The sequence below is a fragment of the Lissotriton helveticus genome, chromosome 10 (genome assembly GCF_964261635.1).
Source record: "Lissotriton helveticus chromosome 10, aLisHel1.1, whole genome shotgun sequence".
Lineage (NCBI taxonomy): Eukaryota > Metazoa > Chordata > Amphibia > Caudata > Salamandridae > Lissotriton > Lissotriton helveticus.
The window spans coordinates 419,563,451-419,580,317 of record NC_136071.1 but is presented as its reverse complement, the minus strand read 5'-3'; the positions used below and the strand labels follow the sequence as shown (position 1 = coordinate 419,580,317).

Sequence of the window (16,867 nt, the reverse complement as noted above, 5' to 3'; positions counted from 1 at the left end):
AAATATTTATATTTTATTTTAATTTATCTTTAGTCACGTTTTGCCTTCATTACCCTGCAAAGTGATGCATTGACGTACTTGTTCTCTCAGAAGATGAGTACTTTGGTGAGCTGGAATGTGGTGTTGCTGTGAAACTAAGATGAATAGGGGGTAAAAGAGCCCACCTTCTGGTGTTTTTATAATGGGTAGAAAACAAAACCAAAATAAAGGGAATCCCTCCACCAGGGGAGAAGCAGGATCGTCCAGCTGAACTAATACCCTGCTTAAACCCTAGCTCTCCTTAACCCCTGTGTCTGCACGTCCACATAATGGTGGTACTTCTTCACAACTAGTAGGCATCTATGCTGGCTCTGGCAGAATGGTGATAATTCTTGGCATATTTAAGGCATCTATGTTATAATAGAGTTAATCGTATGCATAGTTCTGACATTAGTGTGGTAATACCAGGTAAATTGTGGGCATGCATGGATGGTGCCTTTCTCTGACATAATGTTGAGCCTGAATGATAGTCATTCTTTGCATAATGTAAGCATTAATAGCCCAGCAGTGCCCATCCATGTCATAATGGGGTCCTACAGTATAGTGATAATTCTTTAAATATTTTGGGTATTCCGTGCACAGTGGTACTCCACTTTAGAGGAATGTTCACCCTGACACTTCACTTTATCCACTTTATTCGATTTTTGTTAAACTCATAAAAGTACAAAAAGACAAGTACAAAGACAACAACACATCCTTTAAAAACCTTTGGGTCATCTTAAAATACAATAATTCTACAATAATTTTAAAAAGATAGAGTACCCAAGTTAAAAACATTACCGTTGCAATTTATACTCAGTCGAGACCAGGAAATCTTTTTTTTCTTCAAACGGACAGCAGCACCCTGACACAGTGGTGGCAATTCCTGGTATGTTGTGGCATCTGTGGTGCACTGTTGGTAATTCTTGTTGCATCGTCTGAAACCAGGGCTGCTTGATGCCTACAGAGGCTACAGTGCTGGCACTTCTATCATCATGGCAATTCACATGATTTCTTCTGCCCAATAAACAAATCAGCTGTTTATTTCCAAGTCTCCAGCAGGCTAGCTTGAATCCAGTGATGTAGTGAGCACGGGACCCTTGTCTGGGCATACCCTTCCCACTTAGGACAACATATGCAAAAGAAACAATTGATGGACGGAATGCTGGACAATGCAGTCATTCACCTCCAGTCACAAGGATCTGGGTTTAATCCATCATTGTTTTGCTCACCACACCACCCCAGTTTGGACCCAGCCATATGCAAATCAGTCTTGACCCTATTCCTTGTGGGAACAGTCTAGCCTGAACTGCCAAGCCAAGTCCTCCCTGGACCGGAAACAAGCAGGGAGGACCTGGCCTTGCAGTTCGGTCTGGACTGTTCCCATGGGGCACAGGGTCAAGACTGATTTGCATATGGCTGGGTCCAAAATGGGGTGGCGTAGTGGGCAAAAGAACGATGGATTTAACCCAGATCTTTTGACTGGGGGAGAATGTTTGCATTGTCAGCATTCCGTCTATCATTTGTTTGCTGTAACGCCCTCAGGAAAGTGGCTTTATTAATAGGATGTTTAAGCTCGGAAGGTCAGCACTTATTCAAGTATATACCACATGTGCATGAAGAGGATGGAGGCAAAATAGAGGTTGTGTATAAAGAAGTAAAAGTGCCTTTGCATAGGCGTTTTGCAAAAACCTTAAACATTGTCATGCAGCGCCACAAATTTTATACTAGACCTCAAAAACCACATGAGTCTGTATGTGACTTTGTGGCCAGGTTAGCGATAAAATGCAGGTTTGGGCCAATGACTATAGAGCTAATCAGAGACCAACTCACAGTACTATGTAAAAACAAGAAGATACAGGAGCAGCTTTGGGCGGCCAGTTATCCCAATTTAAAGGAGGCTATGAAGATAGCTAAAGTGGCAAAGGAGTCCGACAAGTGTATATGCAAGGGTTGGATAATAAAAGCACCGTGGAAGTAGCGGAAGTAGACATTGACACAGAGCTTGTGGCCCTGGTAAAGAAGATGATGATTGTTTCTGGCACAACACTAAACAAAGAAGGGACCACAAAAGCTATCAGTTTACCAAAGGTTCAGGGCACGAATATAACACATCAGTGTTATCGGTGTGGCAGCAGCGCTGACATGGGAGACCTGAAGTATTGTTATCCCATAGGTAGAGAATGTCGTGCTTGTAGAAAAAGGAGTCATTTTGCATGCGGGTGCAAAGCAAGCAACAAAAGGGTGACCTCGCTTGCAGAAGTGGAGGGTGCAGTGGAGCACAGGATGCTCATGGTTGACTCTAAAGGCAGTGTGTCGAACTCTGAAGAAGATGAAAAAAGAAGAGCACGCCCCAAAGCTGACATTAAAGTGGATGGGAGAATGGTCACTTCGATGGTTGACTCTGGCTCGCTTTATGCTATTATTCCAAACTGTTTGTATGAAAACACATGGCCTGAAAGAGCTTTGTGTAGTACTGATGTCATTCTAAAGGAGTATCAAGGTGCCGGTATTGGGGTGATAGGCTATATCACTGCAAAGATTCAGTTTAAGGAGCAGCACACTCAGGGGATAGTGTACGTGGCTAGTGAAGTTCCACCCATTTCAGACTGATCGCACCAGTATGACTTGAACATCACAGTTAATCCCTGTGCTGTGGATCAAGTCATGGTTATCAAGGATTCAGAATGGTCTGTGTCTGTTGGATAAATGTGACCCCATATTTCAGAATAAATTGGGTCAGGCAAAGGGTTACCAACATAAAATAGTCTTGAAGAAAGATGCTATTCCTGTTAGACACCTGGCAAGGAAGATCCCAGTGGCAATACGAAGGGAAGTTGTAGACCGAATGGGTCAACACAGTGGTTATCTCCAGTGGTGATAACGATGAAGGCTGATGGGTCACTAAATCAGTACATAGGTATAAACAACTTTACCCTACAGAACATTACTGAATTGATATTTTTAATAGTGGGGGATATTTTACCAAACTCGATCTCAAGGGTGCCTATCATCAGGTCAGCTTACACCCCGAATCTAAGCAAATGACACCATTCATCACTAACTAGTGTGTTGGCCAGGGTCAACAATGTAGTCTTTTTCCAGGACAACATTTTTGTCTTTGGAGACAGCGTTGCTACTCACAATGGCACTTTAAGGGAGGTTTTGTCTAGACTGATGGAATCAGGCCTCACATTGCAGAAAGAGCAATGCATATTTTTAGTAAGAGAGGTTGAGTATTTGGGATACCTTGTTCCTGGGACAGGTGTGAGGCCAAAAGTTAATCTTGTCAGTACCATAGTGAATTCTGAGATTCCTGATGACAAATACAAACTGCGTTCCTTATTGAGACTCGTAGAATATTACTCAAAGTTTGCCAGAGATTTGGCTTCCAAATCAGAGCCATTAAGAGAGGTATTGAGAAAGGGGAGAAAAATTGAGTGGGGAGGAGCACAAATGGAGGCATTCAAACAAATGTTTTATGATAGAAGGGCCCTGATAACCACTTCGAGAGAGTATGACAGTTCTTCCTGCCAATCCTTCATCCAGATCTTCCACATCCTTTACCCAGTTGGCCTTAAGTTTATTCAATTTTAGACATTACAGAACGTTCACGATTACATCATTGATCCCGCCCCCCATTATTTCGCATCAAAGCAGTATACTTTCCACTGTGGAACAATTAAGCAACTTGAGTTCTTCACCTTGGTTAGCTACCTAATACAGTTTGAGGAGATAGGACTGAATGCAACGATATTCAAGTGCAATGGTGATGGGAGCGCACTGCTCCATATATTTCCATAATGTGAATGTGCATTTTGGCTATATGGTGTAAGTATGTTCAGTCTTCCAAGTTATTAAAACAAATGCGTTCAATCGTTTAACACAGAGAGATTGGAGGAGACCCAATGACATCAACCACTTCATATGTAAATGTAAATGTAAATGTATTGCGACTTATATAGCGCACGTATCACCCGAAGGCATCAAGGCGCTTGCTTAGGGAACCCGTCCTGGTATTCCCCTGTGAGATACCCCAGCAGGGTATCCACAAGGTGAAAGCCAGGCATCCCGCCGCGAGGGGCCGTAGTGGAGATTAAGCAAGCTATTGCCCAGAGTCGCAGAGTGTGACCCCGTGAGTCGAGTAGGCACCGGAGTGAGAATTGTTGAGTCCGTGGAATTTTTGAGCCCGAGACCCGCCGAGGTGGGGAATCGAACCCTGGTCCATGGCCAATCTCAGCTTCCGGATCTGCCACCTCTAACCACTGAGCCACACTTCTCCACCTATGACTTGTTTCCGTTCCTTCCACAGGTGTTCGATGAGTTGGACAAAATTGGTCCTACATTACTGGAGGAAACCCAAGAAGGAAGCATTCCACTCCATGATGGAAAAGGGGATATTCGAAAGTGTCCCTATTATGCTGCCAAACAGGGTAGGTCACTGACTATCATCTACTCTGTCTGTTCAATTTTCATTTTCTTGTTTTTCTTGCTTGCCGATGCCAGTTTACCAAGCGCAAGTATTTGGAAAGTAATCAAACAAATAAGAGTTACTGGTGGTGCTACATTAAGGATGAGTGGAAAAATAGGATGTTTGTGGCATGTGCAGTTGTAAATACACATACTCTGCATAATCCTGCCATCGTATATTGAACTTGAATGGTTGCAACTTGTTTTCGTTTGAAAAAGTCTTTCAAGCCATGAGGTTTTATGTGATTTTTCATTTAATTGGCAGTGCCCATAGGCACTGATTCTTTTGCTAGATTTTTTTTCTCTCCACCATCTGGTTCGGACGTGTGTTTACAGTGCTTCTCTGTGTTCATTTCTTCGGGCCCTTACAGCAAAAGCCTCCACTCCGTTTCAGGGAAAATTTCTTTAGCGATGGTAGTCCTTTTCTGCTCCCTTGACACGCTTTGGACACCCTTACCAAAGGCTGGGTCCCTGACTCATTGGATGCCTATCCTCCACCAGCAGCTCTGTGGAATGAAGAGGCTTGGAGGTGACTGAATGGGTGAACTTCCGGTAATGCATTTAATGCCATACCCAATATCCCTGAGCCTACCTCCACATGATGTGTAATCAAGGACCACTGCATGCTATTAAAAACTGAAAAGAAAACTTTTCATTTTTCGTTTAGTAAATCATCTTGTCATCTATTAAGGAAAATGGTCTGCTTTACAAAAACAATTTGCTTTATTTAAAAGCAATCTCGGACATGGTGGTCTGCTGAGCTTGCTCATGATCCCCGTGATTTTTGCGATTCCTTGGGGATCGCAATTTGCGACCTACCTCAATAATGTTCATGAGGTAGGTCATTTGCGACCCCCTAGGAATCGCAAAAGGTGTACTATACACCTTCATACAGTGCATTTTGCGATTCCCTAATTGTGAATCCTTGTGATTCACAATTAGCTAATTGCAAAATGCTATCTTGATACATGTAGCCCCAAGTGATTTGCCCAGAATCACAGGATGTTCAGCGTCCCTGCCTAGACTTAAACACAGTTCCCCAACTTTGAGAAGGGATTTGAATTATCTGTGTTTTCATACTTAGTATAAGGAGCCCGTGGCTACATATGAGTTAAAGATGACGGTGAGCTCGCTGCTGATCATCTTGCTCCTGAAGCTGAAAATATGGTGGGGGACAGCGTTCCGTGGATGCTCCTGAGTGGTCAGAGTTCATGATGGCTGTGGTTTTTTGTGTGATAAGCTGGTCTCAGGTGGTGAGCATGTGGTTGGAGATCGCATCATGGTTGGCATCCATGGGAGTGAGGAGGCTGAGGGTATTGACGGCAGTGGGATGGGTTTCGAACTTTTTGTAGCTGGTGGAGATTTTGCTGTGGAAGAGGTCTGCCAGGGATTCGCAGAGTTTCTGAAAAGGGGAGATGTTTCCCATGACTGAGGGGTTCGAGAGCTCTCTGACGATGTTGAAGATGTTCTTTGTTAGGGCTGGCTATGATGCGGTCAGCTAGGGCGCTCCTTTTTGTCACTTTCAGCAAATGGTGGTATTGGTTGAAGGACGACTTGAAGATGGCTTGGTTTGTGGGTTGCTTGCTGGTGTGCCATTTCCTTTCTAATCATTTGCAGTTTCATTTCATGGTTCTCTGTTCCGAGGAGAACCAACTGGCTTGTTTGGTGGGTCTCTTGACTTTGGCGGGCTTAATAAGGTGACTTTTTCGGCACAATCGGTGATCCAGGCGGAGAAGTTCTTGACAGGTTGTTCTAGGTTGGTTGCGGTGTCAGGGTGGGAGGTTTTGAGGGCGTCTGTCCACTGGCTTTCTGATACTTTGTTCCAGCTGCGGTGTGAGGTGCTGGACAGCTTGGAGGCGGTGGAAGGAGTATAGGTCCCTTAGGTATCTCTACATATTAGACTTACCTAGACCAACCCTATCCATCAGCATCAGGCCTTCGACTTCAGAGGTTGACCATTGTCACACTTACCACAGCATAGACCACCTGATCATCTAAATTTATAAGTAGTCTAACCGAACCCTAACTCTCCAACCAGTAATGGTCACTCTTATCTGATGGAGACATCTAGCCGCAGATTCTTTAACTTAGAATATCCCCAGGCATCAGACTGGATCCGGATTTTTTTTTTCAGCAGCACCTCTGCGCGCCGGGAGACAGCACCACACGACCCCGCCCTGATGTCGTCCACGTGCGTGACGTCAGCGAGGTCATATAAGTCCTTCCCGGCGCGCTGACGTCAGTTTACTTCTTTTCCACGTGAAAGACGGGTCCGGAGTAAGCGGTTCCTCTGGCCTGTTTTCAGGCCTCTTTTGATTCTTCGCGTCTGGATCAGTGTGCGATGCCTTCGTGCTTGAAAACGTGTACTTCCTGTTCGTGGCAAATGTCAGCGACGAACCCACATCTTATCTGTTTGTGGTGTTTGGGCGAACACCATGACTCGACGGACTGAGACGCCTAACAACACCTCAAGCCAAAGTCCCAACGAGAGCATCGGATGAAGCTTCTTTCGGCTCACCTGTCCCCGTCGGAGTTGTCTCATCCTCAGGTCTCCTCGTCGGCGGCTGTCCCCTCTGGGTTCCAGATGCCCCATCGGTCGCCCTCTGGGGCCCGGGGACGTTGTTCGCCCCTTATTGGTAAGTCGGGGTGCATGTCGCAGAGGTCCTCGACCTCACTTTCATCTGTTGTCGGAGGCACTGGTTCCCGAACCCTCCGGACGTGCGCCCCCAGCAGTCGCCCCTCCCCGACCTCTCCGGGCACGGGCCAACTCGGTCCCAGATGGAGGCCTATGCTGCGGCTCTGCAGGCCTCCCTCGGGTCCTCTCCTGTCCCTGGGGTGTCCTCTTGGCCTCCGCTACTTACGGGGTCCCTGACAGACTCGCCGGTGGGTTCGCCTCTGGCGCCACATAAGCCCTTGCCCTCCAGGGATGACGGAGATATGGTGTCGTCATGGTGCGGCCCGGCTGGGTCCCCCTCTACGACCCATGGCACCTCTGCTGTGCCGTATAGTCCCGTGGGGCTCCCGGTGGTGTCACAGGTGGTTGCCGGTGCTCAAAGCCTTGTTTCGAGCACACCTCGGCCTTCCGGGCAGGCGGCGGCCTGTCCGGGGTCGGCGCCGTAAACTCGCCTCCCCGGCTCCGCTTCTTACTTCGGAGTCGGAGCCTGTTGTAGTTGAGGCTGAGTCGGCCCCGGAGGCTCCGGCACCATCTCCTTCTTCGGAAGCGGAGCTTGTCGTGGTGGACGTAGAATCGGCGCCGAACGGGGCCGACATGGCACCGGATGGAGCTGAGTCTGTGCCTGACGAGGCACGATCGGCACCGACCAAAGTCGTTTTGGCGCTGCATCGATGCTGGGTTGTTGACTTTTCTCCGGAAGCTTCTGGAGAGAGTTTGGTGTCGCCCTCACGTTTGGCGATGCTGGATATATCCTTGCCTGTGCCCCCCCTTAGAATTTGTGGACCCGGCAGGATCCCTGCCTCCTCAGGAGCCCCAGGACCCGTCAGGCTCCCCGTCTCCTCAAGAGCCCTATCAGGACCCCCATTCGTCCACGGGGCTCCCTTCTTTTGGGCATTGGTCGCACCCTCAGTGTCTTAGGAGGCTTAGTTTACAGCCCTCACCTACAGATGAGCTGTTGTCCCCTCCACAGAAGGCTACCGAGGCCGGTGCGGCTTTTCTAAGAGTAGTCTCCTTGGCCACTCGTGTTCTGAACATGCAGCCCCCTTCAGTCCCCATGTCTGTGGACCCACTACTTGATGTCCTTCACCGTGGGTCAGAGAATGTGGAGACGCTTCTGCCCTTTAAAGCTTCTCTTTATGATGCCCTTTTGGGCACCTGGGTTCGGCCAGCTTCCGGTGATCCGGTGGCTCGTTCTCTTGCACCGCCACCGTCCTGCTCCACATGATCCAGTTTGCTTATTTGTCCACCCTGACGTGCAAGGGTTTGTTTTGCAAACTGCCTTCCCTTCCTTGCCTCAGTTAATGCTTCCTCCCTCGAGTCCAGATGGCTTGAGTCGTGGGGTCGGAACATCTTTACCTCCACTAGTGCTGCCCTACGGTCACTAAATACAGGGTGTGTCGTGGCTCGGGCTACCTCTGCCCTGTGGGACTCTGCAGAGTCTCTGCTTTCCGCTACCTCTGAAGGCCCTCTTGTTGACCTCCTTCATCTTCTCCAGGATGGTCGTGACCTTGCTGAATTTACGATCCGCCCGGCCTTGAATACTGTTGATTTCTTAGGCCGAGCTATGGCTGGTTCGGTTGCCTTGCGGCGCCATGCTTGGTTGCGGGATAGCGTCTTCCCGGAGAATATCCGGGAACAACTTGTTAATCTACCCTTTGATGGGGTTTTATTGTTTGATGCCCATGCCGAATCGGCTGTTCAGCGCCTCCTTCCAGGCTTTCACCCTCCCCCCTAGATCTGTATTCCTCAGGCGTATGTTCAGGGGGGGTTACCTTTTCATTTAGCATCCTGTAGATGCATTATGCGTTTTAAGCTGGCAATGAGCCTCAGGTCTTCTTTTTGCATGTTCTGGGGTGGTTACCCTTTCATTTAGCATCCTTTGGATGTCTTATGCGTTTTGAGCTGGCAGTAAGCCTACTGTGGCAGTGTTCCACAGATTGTTGCGTCTGGTCCTCTGACTGCGGTTTGCCCTAAGAGGTGCCCCCCCGTTGGGTGGGGTGTGCCATACCCCATGTGGGGTACTTGTATGCTATTATATAGCTCTGTCTCAAGTGGGACTGGAGATCCTTTTGGGCTCTGTGTCCTCTGGTGCTCTTATCTTGCCGTTGTAGGGTGTTCAATGTTGTGATTTTGGCGCTATCTTCTATACGTCATGGGTCGTCTTGCTTATATGCCTCATTCTCCTCCTTGGGAGGTTTTCATGGTGTTTATCACACTTTAAATGAGGCTACCACCTGCCAATAATGCACTAGGTGTGCTCCTATAACTACCATGTTGCACGTGGATATATATATATATATATATATATATATATATATATATATATATATATATATATATATATATATATATATATATATATATATATATTACGCTCAAAAAACTTCTCCGTGGTGTAAAAGAAGAGAGCAGCACTCAGGGGAATTACTAGGCAGCGTGCAGTTTATTTAGCACAGACAAACGTTTCGGCACAAAGCCTTCGTCGGTGTCACAACCCATAATCCAAAACACACCTTAAATAAAATAAAATCACGTGGTGAATCATGAACATCAACAAGGGACTAAACCCTCAGCAATACTACAAGCGCCATCTTGGAGTGGTTTTCTAAGAATCAAAACCATACAGATTTAAACCATGAATTGGTTAAGTCAATTAGGCAGAGGGCAAATTCAATAATGCATTCCAATGATTGTACAAAAGAAGTATAGCCGTGGATCGGCAAGGGTCCCTTGAATGAAAAAAATATATAAACAAACTCATGACCACATACAATAAGGTGCTAGAAATTATACATAAATATGTGCAAGGAGGAAGTGGCCTACTTCATGTCAGCAGTCAAAATGAATAATATTAGGTGCTATAATTCCACCGTGAATGAATAATATAGAAAATTATTAGTTAAACAATCCAGCAACACAGCAAAACAAACAGCCAAACATCCGTCCGGCTGGAGATATATACAACAAGCTATATACAAATGATCATAACTATACAATGGAGAATGGTCATAATCATGAAATCCATCCAATCAAAGTTAGATTGATGTAGAGAATGATCAAAGTCAGAATATATACACAAACACATATATACTAGCATAATCAAAGAGAGGTGAGTTTCGATACGAGACGTATGGTAAATATACAATATGCTGTTAATAATGGGAATATATATGTGTGTATAAATATACACACACACGTACACATTACTTTATAGAAGCTGATAATCAGCCTAGGTATGTGATATAACCATATAATCCAAGCACAGTATATACACTATATACATATCTACATTTTCTCATCAGTTGACCATACTTTCAGACAGATGTGCATAGTATTAGGGCGTGCAGATGGTATAAAGACAAGATGGAATACTATATGCTAATGACTACGTACTCTGGTTCAGCCCTTCATTTTCCCAGATGGACCACCATATCCTCGCCACTATTCATACCCTTGGGGAACTTGGTAGACAGATCAATTATGTATCTAGACTCAAGGCGTCTAAGCCTTCTTAACCTGTCTCCACCCCGTGGGTTGGATGGGACATGGTCCAAGCCAAAGTAGCGCAATTTCGTTCTATCCTTTTGATGGTATTCGGCAAAATGCCTCGCTACTGGATACGCGGGGTCCACCTTTTCGATAGCCCTCTGATGTTCTAGCACTCTCAGTTTTAGTTGGTTGATGGTACTACCAATATATCTGAGACCGCATGGGCATATCAGACAGTACACAGCATAGGTGGTACTGCAAGTAATAAACTTGTTAATTTTCTTGGTTTTACCAGCATCAGGGATATCATATTGCAGAACCCTACGACTGTTGCTACAAGCTTTACATTTCCCGCATGGGAAGAAACCACTCATAGTTTTCAAAGTGTTGGTATTACTTTGAGTGGGTAGGGGTTCTAGATGGCTGTGTACTAACACATCCCCCAGAGACTTCGCCTTACTAAAAGTCACCCGGGGATGCACGGGCAGATCCTCTCTGAGTATTTCGTCTGTGAGCAAGATGTGCCAATTTTTTCGCATCAAGCTCCTCAGTCTGTCAGCACCTGCAGAGTAAGGGGTGATCATTCTAAAGACATTCCCAGTGTTCTTATCTGGCGTCCTTACTTTCTCAGCTAGTAGGTCAGCTCTCGAAATCGTTCTCACTTTTTTCAGTGTGTTGGACAGAAGTGGCTCATCATAACCTCCGGATCGGAAGCGAGAAAGGCATTCCGAGGCAGCCGCCTCGAAGTCCTTCTCTTGGGTGCTGTTTCTTTTTATTCTCAATATATATATATATATCGATATCACGAAATGCCCATGCATTTAGAGGCGCACTCTTCCGGCTGGTAGGTCCCAAACCTTTATTTTTCAAAAGACAGAATTACAACTCCAATCATTTCTTTCCATTTGCCTTACGCGTTTCAGAACAAACGTGCTCTTTCATCAGAGGCAGTTTAAAAAGCACATCCTGTCTCGGGTTTGCACACAGTTCCTTTTCTGAATCATGCATTTAGAGGCGCACTCTTCCGGCTGGTAGGTCCCAAACCTTTATTTTTCAAAAGACAGAATTACAACTCCAATCATTTCTTTCCATTTGCCTTACGCGTTTCAGAACAAACGTGCTCTTTCATCAGAGGCAGTTTAAAAAGCACATCCTGTCTCGGGTTTGCACACAGTTCCTTTGGATTGTGTCACTTTATAGGCTTCAGGTGTGCCTTTTCCGGTTAGTCCGCTTTCTACATTGAAATGCATGCTGGAGCTCGGGGTTTTAATACCCTGATAATTACCTTTGGTGGCTGTGTGCATTTAAAACTCTTTACATGGACCAATTCTTGCCCTCCAGTGGGCCCCAGAGTTGGAATTTTGTCCTTGCAATGAAGAGCCAGCTGCGCCATCCATTCTCCAAATAATTCAGGGAACCGGTCCCCATTCCGATTTCCACGGGGTGGTGCGATCTCCTGTGGCTTGGACGTGCCGCCGTTACATCGTCCAAGAAATGCCCATGCATTTAGAGGCGCACTCCTCCAGCTGGTAGGTCACAAACCTTTATTTTTCAAAAGACAGAATTACAACTCCAACCATTTCTGTCCATTTTCCTTACTCGTTTCAGAGCAAATGTGCTCTTTCATCAGAGGCAGTTTAAAAAGCACATCCTGTCTCGGGTTTGCGCACAGGTCCTTTGCATTGCGTCACTTTATAGGCTTCAGGTGTGCCTTTTCCGGTTAGTCCGGTTACTACATTGAAATGCATGCTGGAGCTCGTGGTTTTAAAACCCTGTTAATTACCTTCGGTGGCTGTGTGCTTTTAAAACTCTTTACATGGACCCATTCTTGCCCTCCAGTGGGCTCCAGAGTTGGAATTTTGTCCTTGCAATGAAGAGCCAGCTGCGCCGTCCATTCCCAAAATAATTCAGGGAACCGGTCCCCATTCCGATTTCCTCGGGCGGTGCAATCTCCGGTGGCTTGGACGAGCCGCTGTTACATCTTCCAAGAAATACCCATGCATTTAGAGGCGCACTCCTACAGCTGGTAGGTCACAAACCTTTATTTTTCAAAAGACAGAATTACAACTCATACCATTTGTTACCTTACGCGTTTCAGAGCAAACGTGCGCTTTCATCAGAGGCAGTTTAAAAAGCACATCCTGTCTCGGGTTTGCACACAGTTCCTTTGCATTGCGTCACTTTATAGGATTCAGGTGTACCTTTTCCTTTTGCGAAGTCTGGTCCAATGTCTCCATGTGTCAGAGAGCTTTTCAGTGATGCATGCGGGATTGCCTTTTGGGTCCCTTTTGCGTCTCACACCCTGGAGTGGTTCCCAGCTTTACACTGCTCCCTTCTTGGTGTTCAGATTCTGAATGCTATCTTTTCTGGAGAAGGGTTACTTTTACTCCCAGTCGGAGGATGTGGTCTAAAATTCTGAGATTCTTTCCTCCGTTTCTACGTCTGTTGGTACTCTGGTGCCTCTGCTGCCACTTTCTTCGGATGTGCCCCTTTCATTAGGTATCACCCTATACTATATCAGCTGTGCCTGCGGTGCATCTCTTCTGATGTTAGTCGTCCAAGGGTCTACACCGTGCATATCTGTATTTCGTGAGTTTCTTCTCTCCTTAGTCTTTAAGCTGCCTGGTCGGGCAGTCCTATGCTTAATTAGCTATGCCACCTTGTTGTCTCTGTGGCTGTCTGCTCTGTGCATGTTTGGATGGTGGCCCGCATCAGCGGGCTTCAGATTGTTACTGTTCGTCCCTGTTCCCCCTTTGGTGACTGGTTGTGCACTTGGCATGTTTCTTGTTCCCACCTGCACTTCTAAAACATTGCTCAGTTTCTACTTCTTGCCCTTTGGATCCTGGCTCTAGCCTCTCCGGCCTTCCTTCCGTGGACCAGCCTGGCAGGCTCTGGGTGCATTTCTTCTTGTTTTCCTCAACCTTTGGTTGGTGTCCACATAGTGCACCATTCAGCTGAGAGTGGTCCTTCTGTAGTAGGGGATCTCTGTGTATAGTCATAATCTAGTGAATAGTCCCGCCCATGTGCGTGGACCCCGGAGCAATCAAAAATAATCTCTTAAGCTGTCTTCGTGCAGTCCTGCATAGACACTTAAGAGAAAATTTAAGAGAATAATGCAGCCTGTACCTACAAGGCTACACTGTCCAGTACTTCAGCTAGAAATGCCAAGGATATAACACCAATAACACATTTAATACAATTTGTCAAATTTCACTTATAGAGAAACTTTCCTCCCCTCACCAAATCCTTGGAATGATAGAGAGGAAGGGATGGACAGACAAGCCTCTATAGGCTGCCATTATGTGTCTGGAAAAGGGATAGCGTACCTTTAAGGAACTCTCCAGAGACCCTCGGTATCCCAGCATGCACAGCCCACTCCTTTTACTTTCAGTTTCTTTTTTCCGGCTCCTGCTAGCAGGACCCTGGAGCATTGAGCTCTCCCTTTTTGGGTGTTTTGTGTAATTGTTGACACTTTCAAACTGTTAGTGTGTTCACTCGATGTAGTTTGGCTTCTTCTTCACTTTACTGGAGTTTTCTGGTGGTTTTGGCCGCTCTTTTGTCAAATATGCCTGCCTTATTTGAGAAATGCCCAGAGTGTGCCAGGAAGAAGGCAAGATCTGATCCACACAGGGTGTGAATCCTGTGTCTCCCTTCTTCTCATGTTACTGGGACTTGTGAGATATGCCGGCAGTTTTCCAGTAGGACCCTGAAGGACCGAGAGAAGATCAGGCTCCAAGGACTGGAGCAAAGAAAGCAGCACGGTCAAGGTGGGTCTTGGCAGGAAGGGGCTTCTTCCTCTGCCCGTGCTGCGGCCTCTGGGGGGCTCCCCAGTAAGGAGAAGGCCAGAAAACGCCACCGGTCTCCGTTGGCGTCGATTGCCTCGACGTCGGCGTCGAGAGGAAGGACCACGGTCTGCTCCCTGTCTCCCCAGGGCTCTGGGTCGAAGCGACGTCGACGTTCGACGTCAAGGGGATTGACGTCGAGACCACCGACTAGGTCGACGTCGAGGACTGCTTTGTCGTCGAGCCATCATCGTCGTCGAGAGGGTTCAAGGAGGCGCAGGCGCTCGACGTCGAGGCGTCACCGTAGTTCACCATCGACGTCGACTCGACGTCGAGAAGAAGATCATTGACGTCGAGAAGGAGATCATCAACATCGAGAAGGTGTTCATCGACGTCGAGACGACGGTCATCGACATCGAAAAGGCACTCAGCGTTGAGGAGGAAAGCATCGTCCTCCAGGAGGCGTTCCAAGGCCAGGACTGTGTCCTCTGTGTCCACAAGCCCGCGGTCGCGGAGGCGCCCTCGCTCGGCTACCAGGGGTACGGCCTCTAGGTCCCCCCCTTCAGGTCAGGCGAAGAAAAGCAAGAGAGGGGAAGAGGCTCCGGGCTTGGAGCACTCACAAGTCTATTCGCCCTCCAAGCCGAGGTCACCTATACCTCCGTTACCCAAGGACCCTCCTCCACGTAACCCGACGCCTCCTCCGCCACCCGTTCCTCCTTATCGTCCTCCCCCGAGGTCTGCCTCGTTACCACATCTTCCAACGCCGCCTACAGGCCACCGCAACCTAGGCTCCCGTTTAGGCTTCCACAGCGCCCTCCGCTACGGCCCGTGGACCGTCCAAGGCCGCGGAGGTCGGGATCTCGCTCCAGATGAAGGGATAGATCCAGGAGTCGCCGTCGCTCTTCTACAAGATCCAGACGGCGCCACAGGAGGGACCGGTCGAGGTCCCGCTACACGGATTCCTCCAGTGCCAGGGACTATTCATCTACCCTGTCGGACTCCACTCGGACGAGGGTGTCTCCAGTAGATGACATAGTCTCCTTCCAGGACGTGTTGCTGCGAGGGGCGACTAAGCTGGGCATCACGCTCACTGTGCCCGCACCATTGACTTCCGTCGTTTTCGAAACTCTGCACAAGAAGCAGTTGTCTCGCCCTTTGCTGCCCTTGGTGCCTGGGCTGGTGGAACCTGCCATGGAGCTGTTCCTCACTCGTGCGACAATGAGGTCGGCACCTTCAAGGCTACAGAAGAAAGATAAGGCTCCTGACTCGGACCCAGCGTTTCTTCGGTTGGATCCCACGCCTGACTCGGTAATTGTGACGGCAGCAAGAAAACAGCACGCCACCACCCCATCATCGACAGTGCCTCCTGACAAGGAGAGCCGCTGGATGGATTAGGCAGGCAGGAAGGTGTGCGGGACGGCCTCCACATCGATGAAGGCCGCGAGTGCCTCAGCCCTGTTGGGACGTTACGATCGGGCTCTGTGGGAGTCCCTCCAACAGTTTTTGGAACACCTTCCCCAGGAAAAAAGGGAAGATTTCCAAGAGATCCTTGCTGAAGGTCTGCTGGTTTCCAACCAGGTAATAGGTTCGGCTGCGGATTCTTCCCTATTGGCAGCCCACGGGTACTGCCATGGGGTCAACCTGAGGCGCCACGCCTGGCTGAGTCCTACATCCTTGAAGCCCGAGGCGCAGCAGAGATTTGCCAACCTACCCTTTTCAGGCGAGACCCTCTTCGGGAATTATGTGGACGATGAGATGGCCCGCATGAAGGCGGAGGCAGAAACCCTGACGGATGTCGGGTTGGAAAAGCCTAAGAAACAGAAAAAGACCTTCCGCCCGTTGCAGAGGCGATAGGGGGCGCAAGGCAGAGGGCAAGGTCGACAGGCTGGACAGCAACAACAAAAGCAGCAGCTCCAGCGGAAACCGTTCCAAAAGCGCCAGAGGGGCCGAGGTGGTCAACAGTCTTCCTCCGCGACCAAAGGCCCGGCTGGGTCTAGGCCCTGAGGTGCTACTTCCCCTTCATCCGTTACCCGCTCCGGTGGGGGGAAGCATTCAACATTACCTGGCAGACTGGAGAAACATTACTCAGGACAAGTGGGTGCTGAATATTGTTTGCAATAGATACAGTCTTCGTTTCACCAGCCCGCCTCCAGCAATTCCACCGGTTGGCCCGCAGTTACAACTGCGCGAGCTTTAGGCGGAGGCCGATACCCTGTTAAGAAAAAGGGCGATAGAAGACGTCCCTCTGTCTCAAAGGGGAAAGGGTCTTTATTCACGCTTCTTCCTAGTACAGAAGAAGGACAAGAACGAGTTCAGGCCCATTCTAGATTTGCGACAAGCAAACAAGTGGATTTGCAGGGAAAAGTTTTGCATGCTGTCTTTGCACCAGATTTATCCTCAGCTGCAGAGAGGAGACTGGCTGTGCGCGATAGAT

General features: G+C 48.0%; 1 protein-coding gene across 2 annotated transcripts in view; it reads left to right on the top strand.

The window, feature by feature from the left end:
• HMOX2 (heme oxygenase 2) overlaps window positions 1-16,867 on the top strand; it is a 233,491-nt gene that overhangs the window by 203,981 nt on the left and 12,643 nt on the right. Inside the window, exon 5 of one of the 2 annotated variants that reach the window (XM_078662904.1) lies at window positions 4,331-4,451. In XM_078662904.1, coding sequence (XP_078519030.1) covers window positions 4,331-4,451 — 121 coding nt within the window. Of the gene's footprint in view, window positions 1-4,330; window positions 4,456-16,867 lie in introns of both variants that reach the window. The other variant, XM_078662903.1, reaches the window with a different exon arrangement.